Source organism: Apis laboriosa, unplaced genomic scaffold, assembly GCF_014066325.1.
Source record: "Apis laboriosa isolate Shangri-la unplaced genomic scaffold, ASM1406632v1 scaffold1_cov151, whole genome shotgun sequence".
Taxonomy (NCBI): Eukaryota; Metazoa; Arthropoda; class Insecta; order Hymenoptera; family Apidae; genus Apis; species Apis laboriosa.
In genome coordinates this window covers 1,218,986-1,243,142 of record NW_025222279.1, presented here as the reverse complement: position 1 = coordinate 1,243,142, position 24,157 = coordinate 1,218,986, and the positions used below count along the sequence as shown (strand labels likewise).

Below are 24,157 nucleotides of genomic sequence, written 5' to 3'. Positions count from 1 at the left end.
TGGATAATTCGATGCGTGTCTCTCGTTTCTCCTCGATTACATCTCCCTTTTCCTCTTTTTCTCCCGCGATTCCATCTCGATGATATTAACGCGATCCGATCCCTCCCCGTTAAGAGATGATCGCGTACATAAATAATCGTCCCTGGCACGAAGATCTGAATGAACCAATTAACCGAGTCGGACGTTGCATAAATCTCACGGTCGATCGATCGAGAGAGAGAGAGAGAGAGAGAAGGAGATCGATAGATTAGTTTTCGCTGCGAACGTAACGAGGCAGCGATCTCCTCGGCGGCGAACATAAATCCGCTCATTTTCTCAATTACATTCGAGCGCCATACTGCCGCGCACACGGCCCACTTTCAACGACCTTACGCGAACTAAAAGCCCATTTAAAGGCTGCACGAATTTTTCTGACCCACTACGTGTACACGTAGCTTGAACGTCAAGGTGCTCGGCCACCTTGGCCGTCGGCTAGCTTTCCATCGGTGAAAGCTTCGCTTTGTGAAACGTTCAACGCGCTGTATATACGCGTCCACCTCTCTCTCTCTCTCTCTCTTTCTCATTCGTTATATACGAGGAATCGCAAGACCGGTTAGACCTTCCTCAACAGATCTCGGCCCGGACGTTGTCGATTCCTCGATGAGGAATTAACGGAAGTCGAATCGTGAGCTTCGAAGGAGGAATACGAGAAAAATGAAGGGAAAGAGAGAAAGAAAGAGAGAATTCATCATGCGTGCCGCGTGGTATGACGTGATAAATTTTGCGCAAAATTCTTTGCACCGCGTGATCGTGAGATACAAATTTCTAATTTCCTCCCCCCTCCCCCCTCCCCCGGTCTTATTTATGCGAATTTTAAATTGCAACACGCGGACATTCACGTGCCGAGTAGCAGATACCAGATAGATAGGAAAGTCGTAAACCGAGGTAAGACTGATTTTACAACGAGTCTCTCTGCCCATATACTCGATCGTCGATAGGAGAGAAACTCGAGGGAAATCTCATTAACCGGAGTGTCCGTGAAACGATAACGATGTCGTTAATGGGTAGTTTCACGATAATTAACCGTTCGTATCGAGAACTCGTTCTTTTTCCTTTTTCTCTTTTTTTTCTTTTTTCGTTCAAGAAACAATGACATGTAATTTCGATGTCATTTACTCGCTTCTTCGTGTACTCTCTTAAAAAAAAAAAAGAGCCTCTTTGCGAATCTCTCGTCCAGATTAACCGACCCGTTAATCTCATCGTCGCGCCAAAACGAATAGAAGGAACGAAACAAAAAAGAAAAAGAAAAAGAAAGGAAAAACGAAGCGCGTCAATGGCTTGTTAACTTTTATCAGGCCAGGATAATAAATCGACACATTCGTATCTCTTTTTCAACTCTCCTTCTCTCTCTCTTTCTCTTCCTGGAGGGAAGAACGACGAGGATAATATACGAGGAACGTCAGAATTTCCGTTTTCGCCGCGTGAAAACGACACGATTGAAAAGTGAGCGTCATTCGTCGAAACGAAATTTGGTAAAAGATCGGCTCGAGTGGACGATAAGAGGGACGACGAAGAATCGGAAGATGCTCATCTCAGATATTTTTTTAATAACGATCTACTACTATCGCTATACTATTGGCTGGATATCCGAAGGAAAGAAAGAGCGGTAACGGAGTCGGTTTGGTACCGCTAATGCACAGTCGATGCCAATCTTGCGGAAACCGCACGGTTCCAAAATCACGATTCCGTCATCATGAATCTCAAACGACACATTTCCATTTTGGAGTAATATCGCGGCAACGATGCAGAAACGTATAATCCCTTCCAAATATTTCTAATATTTCTCGTTAACCGCGTTTCAAAATATCTCAGGATCAAAATAACATTCTTTTCAGTATGCCTCTCAATATCGTTTCCCTCGGGACGATCCTCTTAGTTAAAATTCTCGGATCGATGAACAGATCTCTCTCTCTCTCCCTTCCCTCCTCAAATAAATAGATCGATAGCATCCCGAAAAAGCACCCCATCGAATTTAAACGCAGTAATCGTACTTTTTCTTATCAAACTTTCCTCATCGTGAATAATATCGAACAATAACGTAATTAATAATGCATAGCGTGTAATTTTATAACAGGTGAATATTATTCGTAGGATTATTCGTTTTCACAGTGCGGTTTATCCAAACCGTTCCGTAATCTAAATGATTGTTGGACGATTTTACGAACCGGCCGTGCCACCAGATAACCACGAATATCCAGGTGGTTGTCGAATAACCGCGATAAAGACACCTCGAGGAGGAGATATATATATTCGGGCGGGGAAGTATAAGTATAAGTCCAGAGGCGGTCGACTTCCTCTCGCTGTCGTTTCGATCTTGCCTTTTGTAGGACACGCATTGGGTGGCCAGGTTGCGGAGAGCGCAAATACAAGTACCGGCCGATCGAAAAAACGCGGCGAGAGATTTCACTGCGTCGCCTCCATCATTTCTTTTTTCAACCGATCCGATCACCGGTCATCACCATCCAGTGAGCAATTTCGCCGTTGTTCCCGGCGTTGTTACATTAATAACAATCCGGCCAGGTCGAATAATTGGATCGAACGAAAAGAAAGAAAGAAAGGGAGGGAGGGAGGGAGGAGAGAAAGAAGAAGAAAAAAAAAAAAAAAAGGAAAGCAATCCTCTCGTTTCTCTCTCGTTCGGCTTTCCCTTTTACTTCACGCTCACGAACGGACAGATACATATTTTACATTACTCGTCACGAAGATACGTTTAACGATACTTCACGAACTTCCTCCACTTCGATGAAGTCTAATTTTAATTTTTATTATTCGCAGGTTTTACGCTCGCGGAGGGAACATAACGGTTTACGTTATTTCAAAAATTCCTCCCGGCGATGACTTCCGGTGTCCGGTTTCTCCGGTTCGATAGGTCGTCGCTCTTTCGAGAATTTTCGCAAAAAAAAAAAAAAAAAAAAAAAANAAAAAAAAAAAAAAAAAAAAAAAAAAAAAGAAAAAAAAAATTCAAAGCTACGCGGCCTCAGCTGAACAAATACGCGCGCTTATGCGGCTTCCACGCATTCGAATCTCCGCGTATGACTATATTACATATTTACGCAGTCGTAAGAATCTTTGGGACATAAATTTGTCACGTTATAATTGCCTATTCAATCTTTCTACTTGGCTCGCTTCAGGTAGATAACATATATTATTAATATAGTATTATATTATCCATCCACTGTGTATCCACTTTTGGAAAATTGCTCATCAAAACTTGGAGAATCTGATGAAAAAAAAATAACGCCGAGCACGAACGTTTCCTGTATATTGCAATGTAGATTTATTCGGAAAGGAAAATGGCAAAATTATTACTTTTGAAAAACTACTCATCAAAACTTGGAACCTGATGGGAAAAAAAATAACGCCGATCATTTCCTGTACCCGTTACACTGCACGAGTGTAAATTTATTCGGAAAGGAAAATGGCAAAATTATTACTTTTGGAAAACTACTCATCAAAGCTTAGAACCTAATAAAAAAAAGAATAATAACGCCGAGCACGAACATTTCCTGTATCCATTACTGCACGAGTGTAAATTTATTTAGAAAGGAAAATGACAAAATTATTACTTTTGGAAAATTACTCATCAAAACTTGGAGAATCTGATGAAAAAAAAAAAAAAATAAAATAACGCCAAGAATATTTTCTACGAGTAGCCAGTATACTCCACGAATGTAAATCTATTCGGAAAGCAAAGTGGGAAAATCGATCGAGAACGATTAGTCGAACGTAAACGCGGATCGTTACTCTGGCGATCTTTTCGCGAGAGAGGCGAGGAGGGGAGAATCGTGAATAGGGGGAAATTGGATTAAGCCTTAAATACGATGGAAACCGCTTGGCTCGCGCTTAGAATCGCGGAAGATAAGGGATGGTCGGTTATCGCGCGTCTACCTTCTAAGGTACGCGCGGTTCTGCTTCGCGGAGATATATACCCGGCCAACACCGACAAAGAGAATACATCTGGCCGCACCGATGCGCTTTTAAACGCGGCGAATCGATAAATAAATTCCCCACGAAATTTTATTACCGCTCTCGGACGCGTATACGCTTCGGAAATCGCGGACGAACCATTTGTCCGCGATGGGGTAGGGGGAATAACCCGCGGTAAACGCTTCGATGAAGCTGTATAAATTATAGAATCGATTGTTTGTCTTCGTAAATCTTTAATCCCGAGGTTTAATCCCGTTCGAAAACGGAAGACGCACATCGATCAATTTACCACCAGGAGCCGTGCCTTCCTCCACGCGTTCCAAGTTTCTTCACGCGGAAGAGTGAAAGAAACTGGTGGAAAGGTTGTTGGAGGATTTTTAGAGATGAAAAATTCGATCGAAAAAGAATAAATTACGAAATTTCGTTGATTTCACGACGATCTCGTCATAGTTTCCAAATCTAATTTTTCTTCGAAATCGATTTTACTTTTTCGATTCTTTTTACTCTCTTACTTTACATAAAAAATCTCTCTCTCTCTTTCCAAGAATTCGTACCCCCATATATATGACGTACACGCCGATAATAATCAATCTTCGATCGTTTAACTTCGATAATTCAGCACTCGAGTTTATTCGAGGCTCGATACGGGCATTATATGAAAAACGAGTCGCTTTCTGCCTTATTCGCGAATAAACTCGATACTCGGCGCCGATCCACGCGGAGAAATTGGCCCCGTGTATTATTTATGAGATGGCCGCGTGAACGCGGACACGTATCGCCCGCCAATTTCCAAGTATCTGATGATATAGTTGGCCGGTCACTTGGTCAAATTGCGGGAAAGAGAGAGAATAAGAGAGAGAGCGAGAGATCACGAAGATCGTTCACGGAGAGGAGGATCCCGTGTTGCATCGACGATACCGGAAGATATGCCCCTCCCTTCCTCCCGGAACGAGACTTCGAGACTCGCCAGGCACGTAGAGTATGTTTCCCCCCTCCGATGCATAAAGTTTCAACGAAATTACGGTGGATTAAGATTTTTCCGCGGGATCATCGAGGAGGATTTACAAAGGAACCGCGTGTTGCGTGGAACGATGATGTTCGCTGGTTACTTGGCTAACCAGCCGGCGTAGCAGCGTAAATATCCTATCAATTCCAACGGTGTCGAACGTTTTCGTCGGATCGATATTACCCGGCCATTACTGTGAAATTGTAAAATAATAATACGCCCTATGAATGAGAATTCCGTAAATTCCGCCGTAAATTAAGCTCATCACGGGGAATGTTAGTTAGTACTAGACGAGGAACGAAGCGTGCGATAAAAATATAATCCCCTGAGATACGATCATTCTGCCAATCGAAATCGAAAATCACCGTTCGGATTTCGCCTCGTATCACTCGTCCTCTATCGAATAAATCGATCGATGTCCCGAATCGAAGGGGAAGCGTACGAGACGCGATGGCGAAACGGAGACTTGTCCTCCCTGCGTTGCAGGAATTGTGCGCGCCGCTGTTGCAACGGATCGATATCTCTCGATTCTCGGTCGCGGATCAAACCGCCGCGAGCCGAGTTTAACGCCCTGCATGTAGGCTACTTTGCAGTTCCGCCGTGCACGACGGTGAAAGTGCACACAGGCGCGTGACCGTGGCCGCGTGTGCGTGCACGCATACGTACACGCCATTTCGTATTTTGCCGATTCCATGCACGCGCGCATCGGCGCGGCGTGGCGTGTCGCGTTGGGATACGCGCCACCACGGCAAGAGGAAAAGCAATTTTTCTCGACTAAGCTTCAAAGAGAATACGACGAAGCGTGGCGTGAGTACGTTTCGCTGAATAATTTGCATAACGCTCGGGATATAGGGGGAGGGAGAGAAGCGCGAAAACCTAGCCGAGATTTATATCGGCGGCTCTCGAGGAGAGATGTTGTTTCTTGCGAAGTTCGAGGCACGCGCGAATTCCTTTTCGTCCCCGCGGCCACGAAATTTTGCAATGTCCCCGGAGAACGTGACTCGGCACGCCGCGGATCGGCCGATCGATCACGATCGCGTTGTACTATCTCGTCTTCGGAAAAAACACGAATACACGCGTATATACGCGTGTGTAATTAAACCTGTTGTCGAGGTGGGTAAGGTTTGCGAGTAGAGAGGGGAAAAATGAGGTGGAGGAGGAGGATACGAAAGAAAGGGTGCCGGGGTTCAAAGTCCTCGACGGGTGCAAAGTTCCATTCTATGGATCATCGCATAGATCACGCCCGAGAGAGATCAAACGGCATGTTTTCTCAATAATTCAGCGCGTGCCTCGCGTTGCGAGCAGGCCCCCCCATCTTTTATTCATGAGGATCGTGCCGTCCTTTTTGTAATTACGCCAGCATGCATCGCATAGAGGAGGTGTCTCTCGATTTTCGATTCGAGGCTTCGATTCGAATCGTGCAGCCATTTGTCGCGCGATCAATAAAACGACCACCGCCGAAGATAGTTACAAAATTATTATCATCCACGGAAATTCTCTCTCCCCTTTTTTCTCTTTCCCCCGTAATTAATGATAATCTTGAGACAGCCAATCTCCTTAACGCTTATCGATGTCAACGATGCGGAAAGAAAGAGACTAGATGTCTAGAGTTAAACCTTGCTTTTCTTTTTCCTCGCCACGTTCTTCCTTCTTCTTTCCCTCAACATTACGGAAACGTAGAGATCGATCGCTGATCGGATCGCGAGATATCGATTATACACGTAAGTAGGATTTCCCTTATTCGTTGTCCGAGTAAGTAAGATTTGCCGATTGCGGCAAAAAGCTATGGTGGCCAAGGGCAAAGCTCGAGCCGTTGCATTTCCCATGGCTCCACTCCGGCCAAGAGGATTCATCTCTCTCTCTCTCTCTCTCTCTCTCTGATGCGCGATTATATCCATCGATATCTTTCGAATCCACCGTCCTCCAGATAATAAGTAACTTTCATTTCCTCCCCCGACGGCGGTCTCTCCACCGAATAGGCGGGAGCAACACGTGTCCGACTATATAACTCGGCTCATAAACGGCAAACAGGTACAACTCGCGACGTTAATGACCGGAGCCTGTTTTCTAGCCGATAATTCTATCCTAATGAAACGTTCGTTTTTATGGGATCTACTGGAAAGGGTTACCGATCCGGTGTGCTGACACTCAGTCGGTGGCTGAAAGCGCGAGTGATAATATCGTATATACGGGAGGGATATAACGAACAGACACTTTGTGCAATTCCGCAGAATTGGAATTCCGAATTTCTGAGTTATTTCACGACGAGTTCAAATTTGTTAATATTAAAAATTTGAACGCGATAATCGTTAATTTTTTTCCTTTTCTTTTTTTTTTTTTTTTTCAAAATTACTTTTAATTCGATTCCTCGTTAACTTCAAGAATCCCGCGATACTTGGCAGGATATTTTGCTTCCCCACTTAAGTTTACTTACTTACGATTACAGGGGGAGGGGAGGAGAGGGGGAAAAAAATATTCGCATCCTTGCCACATCCTTCACGGTCGATACCTCGTCCTCGGATAGGGCAAGTACGACCCCACAGTGCGGCTTATTATTCCAGAAGGTGCAGCAATTCCCCTCGATGTTTGCGGCGCACGCAATGTATGCGTGACATCCGGTCCCTTCCTCGCTTCTTCTACGCGTACGTATCTTTGAATTTTACTGAAAGGATCGCGGGTCCTCTCGATCATACATCGTGCATCTTCATCGAATGCTACGACCACCGTATTGGAATGCCGTGTAACGTTGCACGGAAATATTTCTCCGCCGAAACGTGATTTCTCTCCCAATTATACTCACGGCTGATTATTAATGCTTTGCCTCGCGTGCACTCATCCCTCTTCGTCCACCATCCGATTTCCTCACTGTTGCGTAACCGCTCGTCCACCATCCGATCCACCAACGAATAGCTCAAGAAAGAAGAGTTATACGTATTCGAATAAGAGTTATAATCCTTCGAATAATCGTCCATCGTCTTTTGAAACTCGCACGAATCCTCTTCCCCTTCCGTATCCATACGAGACGGTACCCGAAATATCTTTTAAGAAGAATTCCTGTCCGGAATGTATACACCCTTCCCACCCTCGTTCCTTTCGGGTTTAACGAGAATTATGTTGGCCGGCGTCCGCGGTACCCGCGTCGCAATTAATCCCAGACACACCGGGACGTAAGATAGCGTCCTCCGTTTCGCAGAATGATTATCTTAACTTATTGTTCCGCGAAATTTTGCAACAGTGGTAACGGGGTCTGTGTGCATGTTCTCCTGCATACTCGTTCACGGGGTGTACCGAAAATCACGATAAAAAATAAGCCCTCCAAAGAGATAAGAATTTCTGATACCAGGTCAAAAAATCAATTATGAAATCCTTTGCGCTTCCGCGAATGCAATCTTCCAACGATAATTTTCTCGTGTTTCGTCTCCTGTCCATCCTCTTATCTATTATTAAAACGTGGACACGAGCATTTGAAAGGGAGGTTTCCACGAGAAACGAAAGGCCCTCCTTCCTATCGAAAATGAATACGCCAGGACTACGCCTGATCATCACCTCTCTCTCTTACCACGATTTCCAGCACACCGTCTATACGTCGTATATATTTATATTCAAGCGGAAAATGTTGTACGGGGGACGATTCGCGCTCGTGCAAACGCGCCTTTACACGTGTTACTTACGACGTGCCGCAAGTAACGACGTTACGCGTGTACGTATACTGGCCAGTCTTAAACCATAAAGGAAAGAGAGAAAGAGAGAAAGTGAGAGAGACGAGCGTGATGCACGTGCGCGCCATAGTGTGTATAGTGCTTTACGACGGTCGAGCTTTAACGACAGTGGCGCGCTTACACCGAATGAATATTAAATATAAGCGATATCGGAGTAAGAGGGGGGGAGGAGGGTGTTCGTTCTCTCTCCTTTCGAGCTTCTCCGTCTGATCGTGTATATCTTCGCGGGCCGTGTAATCGCCCACGAGCGTTGCACGCCGACTGGCAGGGGCCAGGAACCGAGAATAATTGCCATTATCATTGTATCGGTCTGTAACGGAATCTCTATGTACCGTCAGAGTGTTTCTTATGGCCCATTCGTTGTCCCCCGTCTCGATGGGTGTCGATGGGTTAAGCGTTTGGTTTTCGAAGGAAAGGATCAGGAAGTTGAGTAGTTTAACCTTTCGGGGAACAAGGTGAGATCCTTCTTCGTGGATCATTGTTACTTATTTTTTTTATCGTCTGTTCGGGAAGAGATTGATTGCAAAGAAGGTTTCTTTTTTTTTATATTTAAATTGGAAGCAGAAAGCTGTCGTCCCTTGATCGGGAAAGTAAGTGTAGGTATTGTTCGTAAGAAAGAAGAAAAAGAAAAATGTAACACCGTTTGCAAAGAAAGGAAATTTTCGTATATCATATATCATTCTCGACTTTGTAGCCATTTTGTTAGCTAATTGTAATTGGATAGATGAAATATATAATTCAGATCTGTAACGAAAGCGCGCATAAATCACCGGTCGAAATGCAATTAACTCGTCTGTCGAGATACGCGAGAAAAAGAGAGAGAGAGAGAGAGAGAGAGGGAGGGAGGGAGGGACGGACGGTAAGCACCGCCTCTCCCAAGAGACATCGAATTATATTAGTAAAAGCGATACACTGTTCGAACTACTACGACGGCTCGATTTCACCGGCCGCGTAATTGCGATTAATTAACCAGTCTGGGCGGAAGTGCCGGAGGCTGGAAGGAAATGAAATTCGAAAGTGGATAGGGATCTTGATAGACCGCGTGAGAATTGCGCAAATACGATGCATAATTAATTTCGATGATGAAATTGGCGTACGTACGCCCGATAAACGTACCTAAATCCATTCGAAATTAGCACAAGAATGAAATGCATACCTATCTAATCGAAAATCGAGGATAAAAGGCAATTCATTTTTTTTTTTTTTTTTCGTTTCGTGTATCGACGATGTATGGGAAATGTGATCGAAATGTGAGGAAAAATGGAACAATAAAAGGCAAAGATGTCGCAAGAATAAGATAAATCAATTGCATAACGGGGCAATTAGCCTGGATTCTAACGAGAAATCGACAACCTGATCCGTCAGCTATGCGCGAGAGAGAGGCGTTCTTTCGAAAAATCACGATCGATTAAATTAATCTATTGTTCTTTGCCGGAATGAGTTCGATCATCGGGGATGATTCCCTTGTAAAATCACGGTTGCTCGCACGATAATTCAGGGAATAGCGGAGTCGAGGACGTTCAATTATTAATAATTAACCGGCGTCTCGCGATTGGAACGCTGGTCGTGTCGAATGGCGGGCGATAAATTAACATCGAGGCCGATAATCGTTAGCTGTGACCGGTTTAGTTTCGTTGGCCGGCCGATAAAGTAGCGTCCATTACGGCTTTTGAAATGATTGTCGATAAATTTCCGCGCAAGGGATGCGCCTACGTCCCTCAAGGATGAACCAATCTCTGAGATACGTGCATGGACAACGTCGGAGAATTGCACCTTATCGAGCACGATTATCGGGGATTTATCATCTCGAAGAGTTGCAAAATATCGCGAAGAGCTTCCACCATTCGAAAGATATCATCCAATTCTCGTGGAAAACAAGAGTGAGTGAGTAATGGTGGTGTAAAGCAATGGATTTTAAAATTTTTATTACGTTCCAAATAGCGTGACAGATACGACAGAATACAATAGTTAAGAGATATTATATCAGATGAATAGTACAGATGTTCCTATTTGATTTTTTCCTACGGTGATTGTAACCGCATTGTCGGACAACAATACGACTCATTTTCTCTTGGATACTCGGCAGAATATTACAAGGCTACTATGTAAATGTGTTAATTAATATTACATCTTTTTTTACATTTTTAACAAAATGCCAGAATATGCATATATATATATATACGTACAAAGAGGAAACAAATAGAAGAAGAAGGAGAGAACGTCGAAAGAGAATAGCCAAGAAAATATCACATTCCTCTTTCCGGTATCTCTGACTTGTTTAGAAATACCGAGACACCCGGTGTAAGATAGTTGGCTCGAGCTTCGAACGTAGCGTACAAATCGTTCCCGAGCATGTCAATAGAATGTAACGCATAGTGGGCTTGGTTGAACGGCGTACCGTAAACCCGAGCCCGTTGGAATGCAAGCAAGGCGCAATAATCGTCGTTTAACTACCACGAACCCGGCAATTATTCTAATAATTCGGTTGTTGCGTAAAGGCCCATCGTAATTGTTTTATGCCCGATTCCCCTCTCGCCTCCCCTGCCCGCCTATATACGTTCCGCACACTTATCCGTCGTAAAGTTAATGCCCGCGAAAATTCTCTCCAGGTAGGCAACACGCATGTAGGTTGCCCGAATCAGTTTTCCACCGACGATGCCTCGTTACGAGCCGAGGGCTCCTTCTCCTCCTCCTCCTCCTCCTTCTCTCCCCCTCCCCTCTTTCCTTTCCCTTTTTCGCGCCACTTTCGTGCATCTAGGATTCGGTGCGCATCCCCTTCGACCGCCACCTCTATTATTCCACGCCGAACGGATAATTGGAGGATAACCATTCCCGACTAATTGCTAGGACTCCCGCCAATTATTGGAACGTTCTCGAGGTCGTCCTAGGACGGCCCTCGCGTTTATGGTAATCGTTAGCGTTAAAATTTACGCGCGAGCACCGTAGCAGGGGAGGGGAGGGGAGGGGGAGAGAAACACTTACGTGTCCCTTGTTTCGACCAAGGCTTCTCCACCGTGATTATTCCTCCGTACATAAGATAATGTTATTATTATCCGCATACCGCGTAATTACTCCATTTGCAAGAAAATAATGCTGTCGATTATGCGTCGGCCATTTGTGCGCCTACGTGCAAACGCGCGCGTATAATATGCGTGTATATATATTTTTTGTAAGGACAGATGTCGCGTTTAAATGGATTCTGTCTGGTGAACGGATCGATTATTCGTTAACCGTTTCTTTCTTTCTTTTTTTTTTTTTTTTTTTTCATTCCTTCTAGAAGAAACGGGAAGATTCGAAAATGAAAATTGGTGGATATATGTGGATACATAAGGGGGGGCACGTTTCGTGTTTTCAAGCTTCACGTTTGCGAAGACTAATTCGATCTATCTTGAAATATGCAAGTCGCTTTTATCCTCCCTCCTTTCGAGAAAATAAAGCATTGGCGATGGCGATCTTCTTTAAACGCGGGACGCGATTTTACGGCGAATCGATTAGTCCTTTCCTCGACGATGAGTTTCTTGCTCGATGACTAACAGCTTTCGTTATTTATAACACGCGCGGTGATAACTTCCATACGAAATTTTCACGAATGATCGATCGATCGATCCAGAAATTACACGCTTTTCTTCTTCTTCTTCTCGATTTGTCCTCGCTCGCTCGTTCGCGGGTCCTTTCGTCGAAAAATACCTGGCCGCATTCCGGGACAAATTATTCCCAGACCCCGCAATCCTTGTCAATGGTGTATGCGTAACGAATGTACACCCGATTCGCAATTAATCGAATCCTTTTTTTCTTCTTCTTCTTCTTCTTCTGGAAACGAATTCAATACGCCGTACGATCAGATTCGATTCGTTCGGATCACGTACACGGTTAATTATATACCGTTAATAGATTATGGGATTACGTTATTTAGTTATAGATAACTTTCAACCAAGTTTTCAGTTGCCTATCGCTATTTCAGTGATGTAATGCCAATTTAACGCATTATTTACTTATTTCTTCAAATCGTGAAATAACATTTCTTTAAAGATAAAATTTACAGTTAATTACTTTCCTGATCCCCGAGTAACGTAAAAGTTGTATTTCGAAAATTATGTAACGAATTTATTAAAAAAAAAAAAAAAAAGAATCGCCGCAAAAAAGAAAAGGCAACACATCCGGTAAAGAGAAAAATAGGTCGGTCTTTCGATAATTTGTTGAAAAAACCAGTTAAAAAAACGAAAAAAAACAACGCAACAGTTTTCCCTTTGCGCGCATTCGAATCACGAAATAGTCGAATAATAACCACGATGTTATCGAATGGAAAATCGATATTCACCCTCGTCGAATGCGTCACGTTGTTCGTTTAACCCTGGAGAACGATACCGCGGCCTGACCTTGATAATAATTCCGAAAGAATAAGAGAAGAATGTTGAGGAACGGGGAGGAGGCCTTCGAAGTGCGCGTCACTGTAGGTCTTCCACTCCCCTCCACACCGTCCTTCCTCCCTCTCATCTTTTTCCCGCAACTTGGCCACGATTCCTCGAATTCGAGAAACTGGTCCTGCAACAATTTGTTATCCATCGAAGAAGCTCCCCGGATCGATCACCAATAACCCTCTTTCCTTCCTTTCCTTCCTTCCCCTTGATATACGTGATCATCGCACTTCTCTCATCTCTCTCTCTCTCTCTCTCTCTTTCCTTCCTCTCAAGCGGAAAATCCAACATTGTATCGTGTACGATATCGAAAGGGGAGGTCACTGTCGTGGCTCAGAATGTGGTTTTCAGAACGGAAATGGATTTTTTCACCGGTCGTGTTTTTTTCTTTTCAATTAAAAATAAACGAATAAAACCGTGGTCGTCGATCGAGAGAAGAGATGCGGAGGACTCTCTTATTCGTTCGCACGAGGAATTCGCCGTTCGAATTCTTCTTCTTCGTCGATTCCTCTTGCTCTTCTTCGATGGATCGCGCGTTTCTTTCTTTCTTTCTTTCTTTCTTTTTTTTTCGAAACAGCCGATCTTAATTAATTTCCTCGGCGGTGTTTTATTCTCGAACACCGGCGTCGCGTCTCGCCGCGGGATGACACAATTTATAGCAAGGTAAATTCTCGGTTCGTTCGCGGTTTCGAAACGATTTGCTCGTTTTACTTACGACGCGGTGTCACGTCGCGCCTGTTCGTCTTTAAACGGTCCGCCATACTGTCCCTTATATTATCGCGTTTATCGCCCATCAAATCGTCCTTCATCCGCGCGCGGACACATGAAAAAATATAAAAAAAAGAAAAAAAAAGAAGAAGATGAAGAAAATAAATTCCGGTTGATCCGGCTAGCGAGATTATACTATACGTACGCTCTCGACGTGCGCAAGCAACTTTGTGTAAATCTTTTGGCGCAAGGTTGTCAATTATCGTCGTTCGGTTACCCGATCGACCATATTAACGTCGCTGTCGTTGTCCAAGAGTATCGTGCCTGTTACGACACGAGACCGACCGAGGGAGAATATGATTCGAGAAGAAATATTCGAGAAACCGGCTAACTTTCCAATTTCGAACATTTCGCGGGATCGAAACTACCACACATCGAATACATCAACGGAGATTCCCTATCTCCTAAGGGGATATCTTCTCTCAATAAGAGAGAAAAAAAGAAGAAGAGAAAAAGCTTTACACTCGGTTATATTATATTATAGAGAGAGATCGTGGATACATACACACCTTGGTCTTCTCCTTCGTTGTATGTATTCGACGGAGCTTTTTTTCCATTACGTATGGAATAACGTAACGTGAGAATTTTTCCTCGATACCCGCGCGAGAAGCATCGATGAGAGGGCAAGGGATCATTTATCACGCATCGAGGCATCGCTGCGATTCACCGCGTGTATTCCGCCGGCCAACGTGGAAACCGTTAACGTTTTACGCTTTTAATTGCCTGCTCGCTGATTTCTCGGTTTAATAATTTCTCGCGGCTTGTGCAACGGATACATTTGCATAGATTTTCCAGAGAGATGCGCGTTTGAAGGGAAATTCGAGCGAGGAGGAGGAGATAAGGAATCGATAAGTGGAAAACTTGCATCTACGCTTCACCAAATTATCTTCCTTTAGGGCAGAGCGCGTGTCACGAGGGGCATGCGACGAGTGCATCTCGTAAATCACTCGTCGTTCCGCGACAGGCAACGCGCGACGAGAAGAGAAACAATGAGTGTTTGCACGTATAAGCACGCAGGTGCGTATCGAGGAAGGAAGGGACCGTGTGCCACATTCGCAACTTTCTCTTTCACCTCAATCAAACGAGAACGGACACCTCGTGAACCCTTGCATTATTGGCGAAATTTACTTACTTTTGATTGAAAATAAACGAATCGAATACCTTAATAAGGATATTAATTTCCTTTCAACGTTGAACGACTGAACGTATAATACAACAACGTAATCTGAATTCACTTGGAGCGAATCCACGCATAGTTGGAACACGTCTTCTCTCCGTCAAAATTATACGTTATCGCGGGAATGATGGATAAGGAGGGGAAAAAGTGACAGGAGATTTTATTGGAGGAAGGAAGACACGCTCGAGCTAGTTCGAGATATTAAGTCGATTTTGTCGTAGGAGATCGGACGACACGCGTGTATCTCGGCGCGCAAAGTGCAGGCTTGGATTTGCGGTGGGCAAAGAGGAGAACCGTGACGCGCGGCACAGGGAGCTGATATGAACGGGTACCGGAGTGCCAGGGACACCCACGTGTGACAAGGCATCGCATAATCTAGCGGACATTTAGCGTAGGCAGGGTACTAGCCGCGGTGGCTGCAGGTGCTTCGATGGACAGGTGAAATTTCATAGCGATTAATCGTCGACGTCTCGAAAAGTTTCAATTCCCATTCGAGAAGGAAAGCGTGGAAAATGATGGAGATGATAAACGAGAGAGAGCATAAATGATAGTACATATCCTTATTCCTGATCCGAGTTGGAACGAATTTTAAGATCATCAAGAACGCGCGAGATCAAAGAAGAGTGAGAAGATCAAAGAGGTTGCGAGAAATTGGTATGAATTTCGACGAAGTAACGACGATGGGAGCCGATATTAGGGGGAAACGATGTTGCTCGTTAAGTATTCACGACAAAACTACATTTACCCCCGGATGAACATCGTCGTTGGAACAAGCAACATTAGTATGTATATATATATGGTAAGTTCTCTCGGGTAGCTGCGTGACTTACAAGCCTCGAGTCTATATTTCAACGGACGTTAAAGTCGAGGTCGATTCCATCGTGATGGAGAGACTCGTGTGGTGTTCGAAGCTCCGATCATTACACCCGTTATAAGCTGTCACATAGCTCATCTCGCACACGCGGACGCGGGCCCCTCACACCGATACCCCCGTCCGGTACTTTGGCATTTTTTCTATTTTGTAATCAGCCCCGCCTCGCCTCGCCTCGCCTCGAGTCGGCCCCAACACTTACAAGCGTCACTTTCGATCCTTTTTAAAAACGTTCACGCGCGCAACCGATCGAGACGCGTCAAACTGCGGCCAATATCGCGCGTCTTCCCTCGCTCAATAATTATCCCATAGAGATATATGTACCACCTCGCCTGGCCGGCCACGGAACCGCCTCTTGAATTCTAAACCGAGTGACCTAAAATCCAGTTTTCATCGATGAGTGACGAGTGACGTGCGTCCACGACGCGCGCGTTCGATAATTGGAATGAAAGTATCGATGCCACGATACACGTGTATGCACGCTCCCGATGAGAACGAGGCGACGACAATATTAATAATTCTTTCGCGTCCCACCTTTCAAATTTTCTTTCTACCGTTTCTTCCGATCTAATATTTAACGAGGGAATATTTAACGAGGAGAATCTCGGAGAATATCTCGAACCCGATTCCATTACACTCGTACGTTTACTTCTTTTTACAACACGCGACGTACGTGCGCTCGATCGATGGCGAGAATCGAAAAGGTTAACCGAAGATGATGCTCCACTGTACGCCGTTGCGTCACCAGAGCCGCGAGATAGGACTTTCACCGCGCGCCGAGACGATCACGAGCGATCCTTCCCCCGGCAGAAGGGCAAAAACGGACGTGTCTCTTCATCGCTTCGAGATCGTTAAGGTCAATTATCATGGTCGATTTCTTGCGAGCGAGGAACGCAAAAAAAAAAAAAAAAAAAAAGAAAAAGAAAAACGATGATAATTCGTCAAAGGGAATACAGTAGGAAAAAACGCGGCTCCTTTTCCCTCCGCGAATAAGCGTAATTAGAATTAACGACCGCGGGATTAATTAGACACGTATCCAACCGGGAATCCGCTTTGAAATATCATCGACATATATCAGTACTAGTAACTAGTAAAACGACGAATATCTTAGATTAGCACAGTCGTAACCCTGTTACGTGTAAAAAAAAAAAAAAAAGGAAGAAAAAAAAATGGCAACGCATGTACCATTCGTATATTCAACCATTTATTTTCTTTACGAGTTATTTTATTATAGTTTTATTAATATAATTGAAACCTGCCTCTAACCAAGTGTGTACCGAGCACATAGATACGTATACAGGACGTGCCTAAACACGAAACTGATTAACTCCACTTTCTCGAGTTGAGTTTTTAATTTTTTAATTTTTTTTTTTCACCGATTTATCCCGATATATCCAATCGATCGAACGATTGTGCAACTCATATTACACGTATTTTACGTTTTTATCCTTAACTTGTTTATCCTTTTTTTCAGTTTATTTCTTTTTTTTTTTTCTAGCTACCAATTAATAAAAGCGAGAACCGTAGAGTATATATACTTCATATCCAACCTCGTCTTATAGATATTCGATCTATCTCGACGAATTTACGTATATTCTTACACTTGCCCCAAACTGTTTGCCGTTCATCCCAGATTAATTCAATCGCTGGGATAATTTAAGTAAAAGTATCTTTTTATTTCGGGTTAGCCATTAACGTGACTTACCGGTAAAAGAAGTAACGAGGATGGGGAATGCCTGGCCGCAGCTTGTCTAAGCCCGAGGAAGTGGAGCAAAGGATCCTCGAATGCCCTCAGTTCGTCCAGAATCCTCCTGGCCTCCCCGTAGCTCTCCAAGTATTCCCAGTAAGAGTTCCAAAACGAGGCAGGAAACAAGTCACCTGGTGACACGAGGGGGCAATTAGAAATTAGATATCCACTCTTCGTGATAAACGTGCGAAACGTAAGAAGCTAAGATTCAATTCACACGGACCACTTTGAAATCGCGAACCATGTTCATCGATCAATCCCTCGGGCTCTAACCAACTTGATCACACGTTGACGAGCCAATTTCAAGATGTTTTCTTTTTCTTCTTATTTCATAAATGATGGCCACTTCTTCTAAGAGAGCAAAGAATTAATACTTTGGAAACGAATACGTGAATAATATCTCTCATAAATGTCATCGTCATGAATGATAACGTGATACACGGCCAATTGCTCATAAGGCTAAGGGTGCAAATACGTTACAAGTCTCGAGAGTGTTGTTCTCAAGAGCACAGGGTTCGACGGTAATAGTATTCGAGAGCGAGTTAAGTGACGGTCAATCACTCTCAACGCAGTGTGTCCGCTTCAAATATTCTCAGAAACAATTCTCGAGAGTTTTATACTCTGAAATGTATCTCGCACTTTAATCATGGACCGTTCGTCAATAATGCATGTAATGAAGAAAATTAGCGATCTTTCCCCCTCGAAATTCACTTTGAAACCGGTCACTCGTGGCGTGATTTTTTTTACGATCCATATTAATGGCCGTTAAGGAAAAATATGGTGCTCGATTTCATGGTACACTCGATCATCGTACAAAGTAGTCAAAGAAACACGTGATCCGTGCGAGTTAAAATCTAAATCATTGCGCTCGTTGACCCATATTCGAGGAACGAAAGACACGAGAGAGAGAGAGAGAGAGAGAGAGAGAGTTAATTATTATCCGGACAATTTCGCGATCTCGAAAGACGAACTGTGAAATTTTTGTTCCCGATGATGGAATATCCACGAACGCGAATCTCGTGTCCTCCGAAATCTGTTCTCTTCGATCCAGCGATACATCATCATCTTCTTCCCTACGAAACTCGTTCCTGTTTAACGATCCATATCTTTTACGCTGTTTCTCATCCGATGAGGTCTTCAGCACCACGAAAGAAAGCCTTCACGAACATGATTCACCATTTCGAATCTCTCGTATTCTTTTTCATATTCAACTTGACTTTGTTATTTAACTAGTCGTAAATTTTCTCATGAAAAAAACCACGAATTCATTACGAATCCCATACGTAAATTTCTTTTTGATTCGTTGATCCTTGAAAGTTGATATCCACGTCAATTGCATTTTATTCAATTTTTATCGTTGAATCTTTAATCAATTTTACAATTCTATATTCGTTTTCAAATTACTTTAGAAAATTTCAGACAAGAATTTCGAACAAATGTAACGATGATATACGAGAATTTGCATACAGAGAAAAAAAAGAAAGAAAAAAAGAAAAAAGGAAAATCTGTGTTACTCACTCGATTTGAAGGTACCGCCGTCCCAATTCTCGAGTGCACTGCGGATCTGAAAGAAAGCAAAACGGGCGCGGTAGAATTGGCTCTTAAAATACAATGACCAAGATACGAGGAAGGGGCGAAAAAGAATAAAGAGGGCCATGTATAATACATGAAGTATAATGCACGAATGAGGGGAGCTCGAGGGGCGCCATACGCCAGTTTTATACAACGGGCCGAGTTGGAACCGATCATTTGATTACTTTTTTATATTCTCCCCTTTCGATCCACTGCCAATATCTTTACGCACAATCGATCTTTTTCAAACACAAAAAAAGAAAAAAGAAGAAAAAAAGAAAGAAAGAAAGAAAGAAAGAAAGAAAGAAAGAAAGAAAAAAGCAATCCTCGTTGAAAAAAAAAACGTAGCAAAAAGCTTCTTCGCTCTTCCCTTTCGCGAAACGCGAATTAGACAGATGGAGAAAAAAATTCTGACGAGTATCTCGAATCAATGTGTCCAATTTCCGATCGGAAATTGGGGAAACCTATTGTTTTTAGGGGAGCAAAATTGAAAGATGAAAAATTGAACCAAAGTTCAGGATAGATACAGACCGATTTATAAGGGTGAAAAGGATTTTTTTCTTTTTCTTTTTTCAATTTTCTTATTTCGATTTCTAGGGTGATTTAGCGTGAAGTTAAATCACGTCCTCGAAACGAGCTTGCCTCTTGAATTATAATATACGCGGCATTATGTCCAATCAGGACATCATCGAGGGGGAGCATAACCAATGTGAATAAGCACGGTAGTCCTTAAGTCCTCTTTCTATCGGTGGGTATTAAAGTGTCAATCAAACTCGGGTCGGAAATCCTCCTTGAATAATAAGAAACGAACGAGAAAGAGGAGAAAAAAAAATATTGTTATACTTATTAATCGCGAGATCCTTCGCTTGAAGAATTCGTGATAACGTCCGTGCACCGATGATAACAATAAATTCTCACGCGACAAAATCCAAAATCTAAGCTTTACGATCGTTTTAAACTTTTACGAACACGCGTCTTTTCTTTTTCTTTTTATATAACAAATAATTCAAACTCGTTACGATTGGAAGACATTTATCGAATTATCGACGCGTAAATTTTCACGGGTTATTGAAACAGATTCTTCGGGAACAACGACGACTACTCTACGATACGTAGAGTATACTCGGTGAACCGATCGACCACGTAGATACGAGGACCTTGTAAAGGATGAAACGACACCCACTTAACTCTTTAACGAGTAACATTGTCACGAGGGAATCCACTTATCGTATATACGTATCCATTACGGTAGGTGAAGTCGTACGACAATGTGTATAAGATATCATTCGTAAAGAGGCGGCAGCAGTGTCGATGTGTTATGTTGATCGGCGCCCGTTTAATGGTTAATTTCAACGGAGCCGTAAAATCGGGAGAAAGTCGTGTAAATAAAAGTGGCGGGGACAGGTGGAAGCCGGGGGGCATTTGTATTTGCATTTCTTTAACCAATGACCGTATAACGAATCAAAATTAATCGGTCGGGTCGACTTTTTTTTTTTCCACCTCGTCCCGGTTGCCAATTATCGATACTCTGTTAATTGCCTCCCGGCCTCTATCACATCGGACATCGTGTAATCATAATAAAATTGCTTGTCTCAGTCCCCCAGAGACTCGGTTAACGAGCAATTCGTCCACCTTTAATTGCCGTCTTTTACGTAGACTAATACCTTTTTCCTTTTCCTTTTTTTTTTTTTTTTAATTTATATAAAGTTACACGCACATATTATTAATTGCACATCATTTTGACAATCCGTTTAATATTACTGCCTGCTGGATTATACGGTATACATAGAGAAGAGAAGGAAAAAAAAAATCTTAGGAAGTGATCTACGTGCATCCATCGGCACGTGGAAAAAAAAAAATGAACGAGAGAAAAGAGGTCATCAACCTTCTCTCATACTTAAAAAGAATCATAACCATGAGTCATAAACTAGACGATCTGAAATCATGATCTAAAATGAGACGAGCTTTATGTATACGGTTCTTCATAAAAAGTTGTTGCTTCATTAATATTTCGATTGCCTTTAGGGAGGAAAGCATCTCGAACGTTTTCCCCTCCGTCATGGAAAAGAAGGATATCTCGACAGAGATACCTAATCGTCGATTATTCCACGACGAATCGTGTCGAGGAAATCTCGCGAAATCAATCGGCCTCGTGGATGAATTTTCGCGGTATCATTGATCAGGATTTCGATAAGGGTGCATCAGCGAGACGATAGCCGCACCCCTCCCGAATAACAAATTGGAAAAAAGTATTACGTATACGTGGTACCGATGCATGGCATAGAAAGGGGAGAGAGAGAGAGAGAGGAAAGGGGGACGTACGCACGTTGCATTGTCACGTCATCGGCGACGGCGTGACGGTGCTCGGTCGTGTCGATGCGTTTCTTATTGTCAGATACGTATCTACGTTAAGGCGCGCACGCGTTGCGTGTGCCCATGCATTTATGCATCGCATTATTACGCGCCGGTGATGCCGAGCATACGCCGTGACCCATTCATTTCCAAGCCTTGTATCCTCGAAAACTCCAATCCTAGATTAATTATGAATTATTCATATTCATGAGACTATATATATATATATACATATATATATTTTGAAGTCTAAAGAAAAAGAGAGAGAGAGAGAGAGAGAGACTTTATAAATCGGTTTAGAAACTAAAAAATTCTCCTCGGCAACCTTCTCATTAAACTCTTTCCCTCCATCAACATCCAACTTTATTTTCCCTCTGTTGCGAGCGAACAAAACGAAACGAAAGCGTTCCCGGCTACCGGGATTGGCCGCCGCCGTTGGATTATAATTCATAGGGAGTCGCGGGACAGAGACGAAGAGGATTCCTCTCTAGGTTCGTGGAATAGCGATAGATCATCTCGATCGTAACCGATTATAACCGAGAACCCCGGCTGAATATTACGGAACACGGCGTGTCCAATTTTTCGTCGTCCCGTTCCCTCTTTCCCCTCCTCCCATCCCAGCGCCATCTGGGAGGAGGCAGATTTTAATTACACGTCCGCGCGCGACCGTCCCCTTTCGAGAATCGCGTATAATACTATCCGGGACGGGGTAAAGGGGGATGGGGTATCTACTCTCGCGAGTTCCCCTCCCCTCCCCCAAATAATCGAGACCGTGTGTTATTAGAGATGGTGCGTGGGCGTTTCAACCACCCATTATTATTTTATAGTCGCCGGCTCTCTCTATAAAGATCCCCTCCCTTCCCTGTCGAGATCGAAGATCGATAAACGAGGATGCAGCTGCGGAGTGGTATAAAGTTATACCACCCTCCATCCTTGTCACGTCGATCGGAGGAGGAGGAGGAGGAGGAGAAGGGGGATGTCAATATGACGGTTTCCTATTCCATTTATGTAAATTACCGTTTCTCAGCCGGGAGGAGGAGAATGAATTTTCATCCCCGGTCGTAAATAATATGCACCGATCTAGGGTTTAAAAACGGCCGAGAACAGCTTTCTTTCCTCCGACCAGGTTGCTCCTGCAACCTGTGAAATATTAATTAATAATCTGAAACGACGAAGGGGGGGAGGGTTTGTAATTGAGTTATTTGAGGAATTTTTTACAACCCTGTTGAATACCGTCTTAATAAAAGTGAATCGAAAATATTAGTGTTGGAGTAGAATGGAAGGGAAAAAAGGAGAACTCTATTTTTGAATTTCTTTTTTTTTTTTGAAAGATTTGTATAACATTTGGAAAATTTGAAATCGGATTCTCCGAATTTTTAGGAATCTGTCGAGTCGTGAAATACTTTTCACTGATTTTTATTATGCTTGTAATTATCAATTTTATTATTTAATTTTTCTGTGAAAAAATGCAAGAAGCGCGAGGCAAGATCAATTCGTTTTACATTGAAATCTAACGATCCATAAGATTCGATCCGAACGGCGACGACGTTTAATCTTAGCAATTAACGGAACTAGCCACTTTTTTTTATTAAAATTACGAGTATTGCGAGAATTCATTACAATTCGGGATTCTAATTGCCTCATCCAGCGAAAATGTAAAAAGGGATCTTTTTATAACCGTTTCTCCGACGAAATGAATCGTTGGTTCGCGTTAGGCCAGCCCACCATCACTCTCAATCACGTTTTTCTACGCGTCACACCTCGACGATCGGCCTCTACTTCTTCATTTATTGACACCAGCACCATGTTCAAAGATTTCAAAGAGCAATCACGCGTGTAACTCGTTTCCGCGTTGTCCCAGTTTCCTCAAATTATAGCGAATTAACGACAAATCCGTGAAAAAGAAGTAAGCAGAAACGAACGATTCACGTTCTTCCCCCACTTTTCGAGAATTTCGTCCCATTTCCGCCACGTGAGACGGTTTGTTGACGCAACCGAGAAAGAGTTCAAAGATCGTTTATTTACCAACACGACGACAGTGCAAACAGGATATTTTTTAATAATTTCAAAACGAATTTTAATTTAAACACTCGTTGATAGTTTCTCTATTTCATACTTAAAGAGTGTTAATATATTATTGGGATATTTTTAATTCCTGTTGTTATTGTTATTATTATATAATTTCTATGTCGCGACAGAAGACGCGAGAAACGCTTTTCTTTTTCGAGAAAGAGAGAGATCGATATTTCAAGAACGAAAATTATCCGAGACACGAATGTCCCGTAACGTGTCACATAACACGTGATCCAGAAAGAACGAGATCACGTAGGTTTGTAAATCCCTTTATTCTTTCATCGTCGAGTTAACAACGCTCCAAGTACGTTCATCTTCTTCGTTAACGAAAACGTCGATCGATGGAGAAAACAGATTTGCGGTTGAAAAAAGAAAAAAAAGAAAGAAAAAGAAAAAGAAAGAAAAAAAGAAAAATCCTCTTTCTCTTTCACACCGTTACACTAGCGCGTTGTACGCGTCGATTACCCAAGCTGTTATAATCGATATTTCTCCTC

At 43.0% G+C, this 24,157-nt stretch overlaps 1 protein-coding gene across 2 annotated transcripts in view; it reads right to left on the bottom strand.

The window, feature by feature from the left end:
* Window positions 1–24,157, bottom strand: part of LOC122712281 (rho GTPase-activating protein 20-like) — a 176,267-nt gene that overhangs the window by 107,479 nt on the left and 44,631 nt on the right. For both annotated transcript variants that reach the window (XM_043931800.1, XM_043931801.1), the window contains exons 4-5: window positions 19,185–19,230; window positions 17,625–17,797 (exon numbers count right to left, since the gene is read on the bottom strand). In XM_043931800.1, the coding sequence (XP_043787735.1) occupies window positions 17,625–17,797; window positions 19,185–19,230 (219 nt within the window). The remainder of the gene's footprint in view (window positions 1–17,624; window positions 17,798–19,184; window positions 19,231–24,157) is intronic.